Source organism: Nylanderia fulva, unplaced genomic scaffold (assembly GCF_048542155.1).
Source record: "Nylanderia fulva isolate GAGA-0341 unplaced genomic scaffold, ASM4854215v1 Scaffold1491, whole genome shotgun sequence".
NCBI lineage: Eukaryota > Metazoa > Arthropoda > Insecta > Hymenoptera > Formicidae > Nylanderia > Nylanderia fulva.
The window spans coordinates 1-13,517 of NW_028189721.1; the positions used below are offsets into that span (position 1 = coordinate 1).

Here is a 13,517-nt window from a genome sequence, read left to right on the forward strand (position 1 = left end):
AAGATTGCAGCAGCATTATGGCAACATTTCATTGCATAAACGTTGTGAAATGTTGCAGCAATCTTGCTGCAAGATTGCAGCAACGGTAAAATGTCCGCTTTCAGAAATATTGTTCTATAGCATTGCAGCAATAATGCAATAAAATATATATGTAATATTACTATTGGATTATAGGAAATGTGCCAAATACATGATCGGACTGAATGTTCTGTGCTTAATATTTTTTGCGTGAACTTTATTTTTATAATATTTCTGAAATGTTGCTGCAACGTTGTTTAAACTATTATATATTGCAAATTCATGCCTATATAATATTTCAGCAATATTGCTATGCACTGTACAATATTGCAATGTTGTTGTAATATTGCTGCAAACTTATGTGCTGTATGGGTTAAAATAAACTCGTCACAAATATTAGAAATACTCATTATCATATATTCAAAAGAAGAAATTATTTTTGATACAGTTATTGCGTATAATTATTATTAAATAAAATAGAGATAACATTATTTTCTTAATGTAACAGATTACTTATTGCAAACTAATTATTACGACTAAATTTCGAAAAGAAGTATTTATATTCATTTTTTATATATTTACATAGACATATCTTATCAAACAGAAGATAAGATAATTTTATCAAAAAAACCAAACTTGCGTCACGTGATGATAATATTTTTATATATTGTTATTATTTACAAAACGTGGATTTTAACTCATTTGATCAGATCGAAACTTAAGTCAAATTCTAAAAGAATTTTTTAGCGCTAATTAATTAATTCAAAATTATTTACTTATAAAATATATACACGGATGACTTTAGAAGCAAAATAAAGTCGACTGCAAGTTATTATTCCAACTCCAAAATGTGCGAAAGATGGATGCTAAATATTAAGATGGACAAAAAATATTAAATTATAATAAATATTCTATTTGTCTCTTTATCTGACTTCTATGATAAAAGTTTATAATATTCTTCAAAATAATTACGTAAAAATGTTATCATCACGTGACGCAAGTTTGGTTTTTTTGATAAAATTATCTTATCTTCTGTTTGTTGAGATATGTCTATGTAAATAAATAAAAAATGAATATAAATACTTCTTTTCGAAATTTAGTCGTAATAATTAGTTTGCAATAAGTAATCTGTTACATTAAGAAAATAATGTCATCTCTATTTTATATAATAATTAATTATACGCAATAACTGTATCAAAAGATATTTAAACTATCGATCAAATATTACTTTTAAATAAAAATTTGAAGATATTTTCGAGTTATAAAAGATACGTTCGTGTTGTACGAAGAACATTTACTGAGGAGCACTGTTATCAAAATAATGAGCAAACATTGATAATAAAGAGCTTTTGAAAACTACTATATCTATATATTGGTCATCGGTATGATGAGCATGCGCGAATTTATCCAATAAAAGCCCGTGACATTTGAATTCATCCCAAATTCGAGTGTGTTCTCTCAGTAGATTAAGTTCTGTGCGGTTATAATTGTTTGCTAAGATGCAGGAGTCTCCAAATTTTCACGATAATATTACGCTTAAGTTGACAAGCGAGCAAAAGCAATATGCGGCGAAGGTTTTAAATGAATCTGACAAAAATCGAGAAAATGCCATCGCGGAAATTAAATATTGGATTCAAGAGAGCGACATACGTGCACGAACTGGTAAACTTAATAATTTTATTTACTTGAGATTCTTATTGTTAGATATTTTTGAATGACGGTTCGACAATTTTAGAGCATAAATATTAAAATAATAATTTTTTAATATTTTTTTCGGAAATGTAATACAATAAAAGAGGTGTGTATTTTTATTTTATTCTAATTGTATTTAAAAAATTATTAGAAAAATATGCCGTCTCCAAAATTATGCCACATTAGATTCATGTTTCTATAAAATTTATTCAATGTTTCGATTATAGTTTTTTATTTGAGAGAATATGTAAATTTAATACAGATGACTTTTTCATTTTGCGATTTTTGAGAGCCTGCAAATTTAATATCGAGAAAACTAAGACAAAAATGCAAAATTATCAAATGCAACGAGCTAAAATACCGGAGTGGTATGCGGATCGAGATCCACTACAACCGAAAATGCAGGAATTGCTTAATTTGGGGTAACAATTCCAAAATCTTATAAAGATGCTAATGAATATAAATCCATTTTATGTATGACAGAGCACCTAGCAATACTTTAAAAGTAGATCTTCTGTAGATCGAATTTATTTAACAATAGAAAATGATTTTTTAAGTACTACTTAGGAATTAAGACTTTTCTGTTTATTTTTACGTACTACATACGCCTAAAATTTGATTTTTTGAATACCCTGTATAATTGTAATTTTATCCGAGTGATTAATTCTTTCACTTTAAAGTCGAATTTTGCTAAAAATTTTTTTTAATTCCATATTATTATTTTATTAATTAATTTATATCTATATCGAAAACTTTAGAGCTATAAGATTTTTGGAAACTTAGCTTAATACAACATAATATTCACTTTATAATTCCAACAAAAACATTTGTTATATTAATTACAAAATTGAAAAAAAAATTTGTAAGTATTTTCAAATACTTTGTTTGCTCTTAGAATTTGTTTACCCTTGCGAAAATTGGACGATCAAGGAAGATTGGTAATCGTCATTCGCCTTGTGTATGATCCACACGTATTTACATTAGCAAATGCAGCTAAGGTATTATTTATAGCATAATTATGATAATATTATTAACATAATATTATACTAATAATATAATAATTATGCTAACTATTATATTATAATATTATTAATAGCACATTCGTGCGAATCTCACATATATTACATTTGTTTAAAGCGATCAAGAAACCTTGAATTTATTCATATTTTCGGGCGGATTAATTTCTTTTAGGTCACAACTTTGGTCGCAGATGTGATCTTAAGAGACAGCGTTGAAACATCCTTGTATGGTTTAGTACTAATTATGGATTTAGGAGATGTAACTTTGCGTCACGTCGCTCAATTAACACCTTTCGTTGTAATGAACGTGATTCATGCGTATCAAGGTTGCTACCCCGTAAGAATACAATTGCTCAACTATATCAACGTGCCGGGATATGCTAAATTTATTCTGGAGCTTACCAAATATTTTTTGAATAAAAAACTGAGGGAAAGATTTCATTTCTATTCGCGCAAGACAACACATGATTCTTTCAAAGATGTGCCAGTTAATATTTTACCGGTAGAATATGGCGGAACTGATGGTACAATTCAAGAATTAATAGGTAATTATGACAAAATAATAAATTTATTTGTGATGTACAGTAAAAGATGTTTTGTTGTGAAAAAAAATAAATGCTATGGTTTTTTGTACATACAGGATTATAATATTTAAAATTATTATTTACTTAATATCTTCTAAAGCTAATAACGATGTGAGTCTTAATTCATATACTTGTATATTGCCTACACATTTTTATTGTGTAATGTGTTTCTTATATTTCCAGAATTTTGGAAGAAAGTAGTTGAAGAGAATCACGAATGGATTATCGATGATGAAAAATATAAACCAATTTTGAAGTAGTCATCAAAATTGAACAGAATAAACTGAAATATTTATAGACACATTAATATGTTTTAGCGCACAACGCTAAAATATATTTTTAACTTTTTGAAAACAGCAAGTAACGAAAAAGGAGAGTTAATAAAATATACAATTCATGCGCTCGAAACAAATTAAATTTTTTATAAAAATTATGTATATATGTATATATATATCGACATTTAATATTTAGAATTATTTTGTATGAGTAATATTTGTACATACATAATTCTAAAAAAAAAAAATTTATAAATTCACGAAATTTAATTTCAACTAATTGTAGATATATTTTTTCTAAGAAATGATATTCCTTACGATCATTATTTACGATTCATGCAACGAGAACTACCATCTGAAAACTGGTTTCTTCTTTTGTTGTATGTTCGAACCCGGTAAATCGGAACCACCCGTTTATATTTCATTAAATTAAAATAAATTATAATCTGTTGAATTCGAGATTGCAGGTGTTATCGGTGTGAAAACGCGATCGATTATTTGTTGCGCAGTTATTTCCGCGAATCATTTGGCCAGTCCGAAGAATCTGCAAACACTCATAAAGATTACACGTTTGCTTTTGGCAACCCAAACAGCTGACAAGACGAGGCAAGCGCTGTTTGTAAACAGAATCCGCGTCGACAATCGATGCGTGTTCTGTCCTTCCGCTCGAACAGCTGATCGTATATTTTTAGAAAACGAAAAGGCGAAAGACGCGCGCGACTAATTTCAATTCGCTCTAGTTGCAACAATATATAAATACATTTATAAATTTGTAATTGTCGGTTCTTTGTATAAAAAATTAATTTTCTCAAATAAAGAGTTACGGTCTTATAATGAGATTATGTAATTGATATCTTACACAGAATTTTTTATGCTTTTCATACATGTCTTGCATAAGCGTATACATGATTTTAAATAATAATAAAGTTGTATTGTTTTTTCCTAATATATGCATATTTTCCACAAAAATAATGACTTACACATCATGTGCAAATATATTTTCGTCGGTTACGATTACATGTTTATATATCTATTAAGTATAGATCATTTGAAGATGATGAAGCTATATAGCGTCGAAGGTTCTCCGTACGAATACAATCACGGTCTACAACGAATATGGCATATCCACATGTTTAACGAACAAACACGCATGTACACACATATATATCGCTATCATCATATTACGCATGCGCGAAGAAATACTCATTTGATTTACATCACCTAGTATACTGCTGACGATCGCAGACGCGAATGTTTCCTCGTAACGAAAGGTGTCAAGTAGGTCAGAAGTTCTGCGATTATTGTTACGATGGCTAAATCTCAAAATTCGTCCGATAAATTTCTGCTTAAGTTGATGGGTGAGCAAAAGGAATACGAAGCAAAGGTTTTAAATGAATCTGACGAAGGTAGAGAAAACGCTATCTCGGAGATTAAGCGATGGATTCAAGAGAGTGATTTGCGCGCACGAACTGGTAAAAATAACATTGATACGATATTTTTTTAATGGCGGTTTAGATGGTCATTAGTTCCGGAACATTAAAATTAATCCAGTGCATAAAAGTTAACATTCAGTAGCATTAATACATTAATATGGATTATAATGGAGCTTAATGTATTGTTATGTAAAATTCGTTGAGTTTTGTTTAATAAAAAATAGGTGGCAAATCTTACATGGTTTTGTTACAGAATGGTAATTTGAAAATTTCTTAAAGTTAAATTTTAAAAGTATTACACAAGTATTTATAAAATGTGCGTATTATCATCGCGTGCTATCTTTCAGTGTTATATAACGAAATAATATCCTTCTATATTAAGACTAAATGCATACTTAGAATTACGAGATTTCTATTTAGCAATTATGATGTAAAAATAAAAACAAGTGCAAAAAATCTATACGGATATCAATATCTTTCAATGTTCAAGATTGACCTTTGCAATTCATAAATAAAACATTTTAAACTACGTAATGTTGCAGAAAGATACAAATAAATAAGTAATTAAATAATAATTTAATAATAATTTTGACTTTTCCTTTTCACATAGAGTTTAGTGAAAGAAATGTTGTAATATATTACACTCTCTATTAAAAAAATGTTAGAAAACTATGCCGTTTCTGAAATTAGATTCATGATTCTACAAAATTTATCCAATGTTTTGATTATAATTTATATTTGAGATAATATGTAAATTTAAATGCAGATGACTTCACCATTTTGCGATTTTTGAGAGTCTGCAAATTTAATATCGAGAAAACTAAAACAAAAATGCAAAATTATCAAATGCAACGAGCTAAATTACCAGAATGGTATGCAAATCGAGATCCACTACAACCGAAATTACAGGAATTGCTTGATTTGGGGTAACAGTTCCAAAATATTATTATGAAGATGTTAATGGTGATAATAATATTGCCGAATTCAATTCGTTTAATTAATAAATTAGACAAAATTTAAATGCAGTTTTAAAATTTTGTATTTATTTTATAATTTTATAACATATAGCTTGCCTTGTACGGGGTGCACAAAAAGATGGTACCAAATTTTAGAAGTATATGTAATACTCGTAAAAATAATCCGAAAAGTCTTAACTAATAATATTTGAAAAATCGTTTATATTTTAGTTATAAAACATTTTCTGTTGTAGATAAAACACATTTCGAATATGTATTGTATGGTAAATCTTTATGCGATCTTTTTTTTCTCACGAGCTTTTATAAGGTCAGAGTTTATTGATAATTTTTGTTCTTTGCTTACAATTTTCAATTTATTTACTCATTTTTCGTTCTCATTAATTTGAAATGATAAATGTTGACAACGTCTGGTTTTTTGTTGTTTAAGTTTAGCTAAATTTTACACATATCTAAAAATAAGACTCTAAAAAATAGACTAATTTTATGTATGACAGAGCAACCAGCAATACTTCAAAAGTATTGATCTGCTGTATAGATTAAATTTATTCTTTAACAATAGAAAATGATTTTTGAAGTATTACTTAGGAATTAAGACTTTTTTGTTTATTTTTATGTATGCCTAAAATTTTATTGTTTGAATACCCTGTATAATTGTACTTTTATCCGAATGAGTAATTTTATCAATTTAAAGGCGAATTTTCCTAAAATATTTTTCTCAATTTTATATTATTATTTTATTAATTAATTTATACCTATATCGAAAAATTCAGAGGTATGAGATTTTTGAAAACTTAGATTAATGATACAACATAATATTTACTTTATAGTTTCAACAAAATCATTTGCTATTATAGTTACAGAACTAATATAGGAAATGTGTAAGTATTTTAAAATATTTTGTTTGCTCTTAGTATTTGTTTACCTTTGCGAAAATTGGACGATCAAGGAAGATTGGTAATCATCGTTCGTCTTGTGCATGACCCACACGTAATTACAATAACAGAAGTAGTTAAGGTATTATTTATAGTATAACTATTTTAATATTATTAGCATAATATATTAGAATATTATGTTACATTAATAATATTATAATAATTACGACATTAATAATATTATAATTTAATATTATAATATTATTAATGCTATTAATAATATTAAAATATAGTATTATTAATAGCACATACGTGCGCTTATCACAAACATTATATTCGTTTGAAGCGATCAAGGTATTTCGAATTTATTCATATTTTCGGACGGATGAATTTTTTTTAGGTCTTCTTTATAGTCATAGACATAATCTTAAGAGATAGCGTTGAAGCATCCTTGTACGGTGTAGTACTGATTGTGGATTTAGGCGGTGCAACTTTGCGTCACGTCGCTCAATTAACACCTTCCGTTCTAATAAACGCGTTGCACGCGTGGCAGGGTTGCTACCCCATAAGAATGAAATTGCTCAACTATATCAACGTGCCGGAATATGCTAAATTAATTCTGGAGCTTACCAGATTTGTTTTGAAAAAAAAACTGAGGGAAAGATTTCATTTCTATTCGCGCCAGACGGCGCATGATTGTTTCAAAAATATGCCAGTTAATATTTTGCCGGTCGAATATGGCGGAACTGATGGTACAATTCAAGACATAATAGGTAATTATGGCAAAGTAATTTTATTTGTGATTCACAATAAAGGATTTTTTTCGTAGCGAATTAAGTATATGAATTAATAAAAGTCTTAATTCATATACTTATATAGTGCCTACAAAATTATATTGTGTAATGTGTTTCTTATATTTCCAGAATATTGGAAGAAAGTAGTTGAAGAGAATCGCGAATGGGTTATCGATGATGAAAAATATAAACCAATTTTGAAGTAGTCATCAAAATGGAATGGAATAAACTAAAATATTTATATACACATTACTATGTTTAACGCACACCGCAAAAATATATTTTGATATTTTGGAAAACAGGAAGTAACGGAGAATATAATTAAGAAATGTAGAATTAATGGGCTTGAAATAAATTAATATCTTTTATAAAAATATTACGTATATGTATATTTATGAATATATTATATATTTATGTATATGTACGTATGTATTTATGTCTACATATATTTATATGGCATTTAATATTTAGAATTATTTTATATGAGTAAAATTTGTCTATACATAATTCTTAAAAGAAATAAAATTTTGATAAATTAGCGAAATTTAATATCAGTTAATTGTAGATATTTTTTTCAATAAAAAACCTTATTCTCGCTTTTTATGGTCATTTTTTAGCGATGATTCATTCAACTAGAACTACCATCTGAAAACTGCATTCTTTTCTTTCTTCCGATTTATAAATATATTTATAAATTTTTGATTATCGGTTCTTTTAGAGAATAAAAATGTTCGCAGATAAAGGGTTATAATCAAGAGACACGGTAGTGTCTCGCGACCGTTTAAGGGCGTAGCCGAGACAACCGTGTAGCTTAACGCGAGTCGGACATTTGAGTCTTTATAATATTTCGAATTCTCAATAACGGCTGAAGCAATCGAGTTTATACTAGACTTAATCGATAGATTGAGTTTGAATTATATTATAAAAGTGTCTTTATTTCTGCTCTACGTGATTTGTAAGCAGAGATATATAATTGCAAAGTCGAAATATGAAAAATTTCTTTTAAGAAACGTCCCCGTCATCATCATTATTATTATCATCATCGACCACGCAAACATAGTAGTATCGTGCTACACGTATTCACACGTATACAACACATGCGCACACATATATCACACGTACACAACACATGAATAGATGCATGTATTGGAAATGTCCATCTCGCACGTTTTACAACAGACGGCGGATAGTTGCCCTCCGCTATATTGACAGCGTGCGGGGTTAGATATTTTCAATTTTCAATTTCAATTTTTACATTCAATTTTAATGTTATTATTTGCAAATTTATTGTCATAATAATTTATGTGCAAGTTTACAGTCTGTGATACAAAATCAGATATTTTGCTATTATTTCAATAATATTTCAATATATAAATGCCTATGTATGAGTATGCATATATTTTTAATAATTTTCTTAATTAGCTTCTATATTTTTTTCAGTGTACATCAAGCAGGTAGCATTATCAGCTCACTTGTGAGCATGGGTTGGGCAATGGCTAGTTATCATCGCCAGCATTCGATTAGCTTAACAAGATAAATCTAATATCAGTGCTATAGGAACTATTTTACAATTTTTCTGGCATTTTCTTATTGCAGGTACATATATATCCAATAATTAATATACAAAATTAAATATTATTCATCACACACTTTGTATCAAAATAATATATTTTTTAAAATTTATTTAAATTATTTAATCATTTTTATCATTGTGATTGTAGTGGCAAGGATCTTATTGCTCAGTGTCATTGCAAGCATCTGGCCTGTATATACCATAATATATTGTGTAATACATTGGCTAAGTATGACAATATAGATTTTGATAGATTCCCATGGAATATTGGAATTTTGTCGGACTTACAGTCATCCACCACATATGCAGCCTACAATTAAAGAACGCATTTATTCCATATGATTTGCTTCCGTTATTGGAATATTTAAAATAAAAATTTTATTAATAAATTTCGATGACAATAATTTATAATGAGGTTGAAGAAACTATGAAACAAATTCAGTCTCATAAAAGGGTAGTTGGAACAATAGTGGTGAATGCAGAAGGTATTACATGAGATCATTGACATGATTACTTGTAGTTGTAAACAAAAATTTATAAAATTATATTTGTTTTAGGTATTCCTATAAAGTCAACATTAGATAATACGACAACAGTTCAATACGCAGGTTTGATAAGTCAATTGTCCAGATAAAGCTCGTTCTGTCGTACGTGACTTGAATCCAACAAATGATTTAACTTTCTTGCGCATACGTAGCAAAAAACATAAAATTATGATGGGCACCAGATAAAGAATTCATATTAATAGTAGTACAAACATCCAGTTGATTGATATTTAAAAGAAACAAAAATATATTTCAAAGTTAAGATTTATTTTTTTGGTTGTTAATGTTAAGTCTGTATGCTACATTGGATTTAATTATCTATTCAATTAAATAAAGAAAAATAAAAGAATAAAGCTTAAAAATTATACAAAATGCAGTATTATTAATTACTAATTTAACAAATTATGAACTTTTAGAGTTTTTAAATAGTGCTTTCTTCTTTTGGTAACAATATTATATTTTTAAGTTTGATAATTATTGAAAATATGATATATATAGTAATTCCATGGCATGGTTATTTTGTATTTATACAATTATAAATGTACATTTCTCATCAATAAAATATCACAGATATCTTTTTTATAATTTAATTTTAATATTGAGATTGTTTTTATTCAGTGAAAAAAAATGTGTAGTTGGTCCCTATTAATTATACATAACATATAAGAGTGTCGCACAAATAATTCTATGCAGTCTTTTAAGATAATATAAAAATACTTATAAAATATAATCAATTAAAATACATATAATCAAAATTGTATGTATTAAAATTCAATAGCATATAAAAAAGATTTTTTAAAATTATATATATATAATAAAAATCCAACATTATATATATATATATATATATATATATAAATATATATTTATTTATTGTATATCATAAATATATATTTATTTATTTATATTTACCTATCTTTTTTTTATATATATGGTAGAAATACAATGTATGAGTTATTTTATTTTGCAAAATTTTTGAAAGTTAAACTATTAATTACAATGAAATTATTTCATATAATACCGAGATTCTTTTCATAATAAAGATTAAGAGAGAGTTAGATTTTATCATAAGATTTATAAAGTCATAAGATAAGGTTAATTGCATATTGTATAATTTATCTCTCATTTTTTAAGTAAAGTAAATATATCAAAGTTACATTGCTTGAACTGGTGCGTTTGAAGTATGTTGTCTTTTTGAGGGATGCAAGACAATATAGTACAAAAGCATTGTGGTAATTCCCAAGAAAAGGAAATGATACAAATAATAAGATTATTTAAAGTACTAAGCCCTCTTTAACTGCGGAGACAAGCATATTGCCATAAATAAATTTGCTGCAATATTTTCAAAAAAGCAGATAACATAGAAGATAGATGTTTTCAAAATGTTTTGCTATCCTACAGCATTGAGATATATAAAAATGTGCACTATGCCAATAACAGAAGCAAAATAATATGGAATAAATGCGTTCTTTAATTGTAGGCTGCATATGTGGTGGATGACTTGCAAGTCCGACAAAATTCCAATATTCCATGGGAATCTATCAAAATCCATATTGTCATACTTAGCCAATGTATACACAATATATTATGGTATATACAGCACAGATGCTTGCAATGACACTGAGCAATAAAATCCTTGCCACTACAATCACAATGATAAAATGATTAAATAAATTTAAAATAAATTTTTAAAAATATATTATTTTGATACAAATATGTGTGTATGAATAATATTTAATTTGGTATATTCATTATTGGATATATAATGTACCTAAAATAAGAAATGCCAGAAAAAATTGAATTTGCTTATTTATTTAAAGATGCTTATCATGATACAAAAAATGAATGATATATCTCTAAAAACTCACCTTTAAAAAAATGTAAAAAAAGGCGACCAGTTAAGGGCACGCCAATTAACAAAAATTATCCATTGCAAAACCCATGTACAATAGAATTGTATGAAAAATTAATCGATTATATACCCATGTACAAGCGTAACAAAAGGTAATGAATAAAAAAAAAATTGCGTCCAATGTGAAAGTGAAAACTTGTACCAGTGGAAAATTAAAGGTTGCAGACATATAGAGTCGTATAAGGAATCAATAAAAATTTAAATTTGCAAATGGAGAATTGGTACCATAAAAAACTTATCTTTTAAAAAAAAAAGATAAACAGATGCCAAGTCCATGCGCCATGTGAAAAAGTGTTAAACAAAAAAGTATTTTTAAGTAAAAAGTCTATCAATTGACAAAAATTTATATTCTAAAATTAATATCTCTACAAAAAGTAATGTCCAATTATTGCGCGAATAAATAAACATTTTTATAAAAAATTAAAATTTAAAAACTTATGCAAATTTAAAATTAATATAAAATAAAAAGAAATAAAAAATTTTAGTTAAAAAAACTGGGCGCGCTGCAATGAGTTTAAGAGTAACAATTTAATTTTAATATCATTAGAATATTATTTAGCAGCGCGCCCAGTTTTTTTTAAATAAATTTTTTTATTTCTTTTTATTTTATATTAATTTTAAATTTGCATAAGTTTTTAAATTGAATATTATAATATTATTAATGCTATTAATAATATTAAAATATAGTATTATTAATAGCACATACGTACGCTTATCACAAACATTATATTCGTTTGAAGCGATCAAGGTATTTCGAATTTATTCATATTTTCGGACGGATTAATTTTTCTTAGGTCTCATCTGTAGTCGTAGATCTAGTCTTAAGAGACAGCATTGAAGCATCCTTGTACGGTTTAGTAGTAATTATAGATTTAGGCGATGCAACTTTGCGCCACGTCGCTCAATTAACACCTTTCGTTGTAATGAACGTGATTCACGCGTGGCAGGGTTGCTACCCCGTAAGAATACAATTGCTCAACTCTATCAACGTGCCGGGATATGCTAAATGTGTTGTGGAGCTTAGCACACATTTTTTGAATAAAAAACTGAGGGAAAGATTTTGTGTCTATTCGCGCCAAACGGCGCATGATTGTTTCAAAGATATGCCAGTTAATATTTTGCCGGTCGAATATGGCGGAACTGATGGTACAATTCAAGAATTAATAGGTAATTATGACAAAAGAATATATTCAATTCTGATTTTCAATAAAAGATATTTTTCGTGGCGAAGAAAAATAAATGCGAGTATTTTTTATACATACATGATTATAATATTTAAAATCATAATATAAGTAATATTTTTTAAAGTTAATAACGATGTGAGTTTTAATTCATATACTTGTATAGTGCTTACACATTTATATTGTGTAATGTGATTTCTTATATTTTCAGAATATTGGAAAAAAGTAGTTGAAGAGAATCGCGAATGGGTTATCGATGATGAGAAATATAAACCAATTTTGAATTCGTCATCAAAATTGAACGGAATAAACTGAAATATTTATATACACATTATTATGTTTAACGCACACCGCAAAAATATATTTTGATATTTTGGAAAACAGCAAGTAACGGAAAAAGTAATTAATGAAATATAGAATTAATGCACTTGAAATAAATTAATATTATTTATGAAAATATTACATATATGTGGAAATAATATATCATATATTTATGTATATGTATGAATGTATTTATGTCTACATATATATATATGGGGCATTTAATATTTAGAATTATTTTATATGAGTAAAATTTGTCCATACATAATTCTTAAAGAAATAAAATTTTGATAAATTCGCGACATTTAATATTACTTATTT

At 27.0% G+C, this 13,517-nt stretch overlaps 3 protein-coding genes across 3 annotated transcripts; all 3 read left to right on the forward strand.

The window, feature by feature from the left end:
- The first annotated feature begins 1,280 nt into the window (after window positions 1–1,280).
- LOC114937021 (retinol-binding protein pinta-like) lies at window positions 1,281–4,427 on the forward strand. The gene is made up of 5 exons (XM_085480436.1): window positions 1,281–1,680; window positions 1,973–2,132; window positions 2,606–2,708; window positions 2,902–3,274; window positions 3,497–4,427. The coding sequence occupies exons 1-5, from the start codon at window positions 1,518–1,520 to the stop codon at window positions 3,571–3,573; spliced, it is 876 nt and encodes a 291-aa protein (XP_085336562.1). The 5' UTR covers window positions 1,281–1,517; the 3' UTR covers window positions 3,574–4,427.
- A 186-nt stretch (window positions 4,428–4,613) lies between these two features.
- On the forward strand, window positions 4,614–8,213 carry LOC146724099 (retinol-binding protein pinta-like). The gene is made up of 5 exons (XM_085480435.1): window positions 4,614–5,060; window positions 5,788–5,947; window positions 6,910–7,012; window positions 7,271–7,643; window positions 7,794–8,213. Exons 1-5 carry the CDS (start codon window positions 4,898–4,900, stop codon window positions 7,868–7,870), a joined length of 876 nt encoding a protein of 291 aa, XP_085336561.1. The 5' UTR covers window positions 4,614–4,897; the 3' UTR covers window positions 7,871–8,213.
- Window positions 8,214–11,789: 3,576 nt separating this feature from the next.
- LOC146724100 (retinol-binding protein pinta-like) lies at window positions 11,790–13,190 on the forward strand. The gene is made up of 3 exons (XM_085480434.1): window positions 11,790–11,822; window positions 12,489–12,861; window positions 13,087–13,190. Exons 1-3 carry the CDS (start codon window positions 11,790–11,792, stop codon window positions 13,188–13,190), a joined length of 510 nt encoding a protein of 169 aa, XP_085336560.1.
- Window positions 13,191–13,517: the final 327 nt, after the last annotated feature.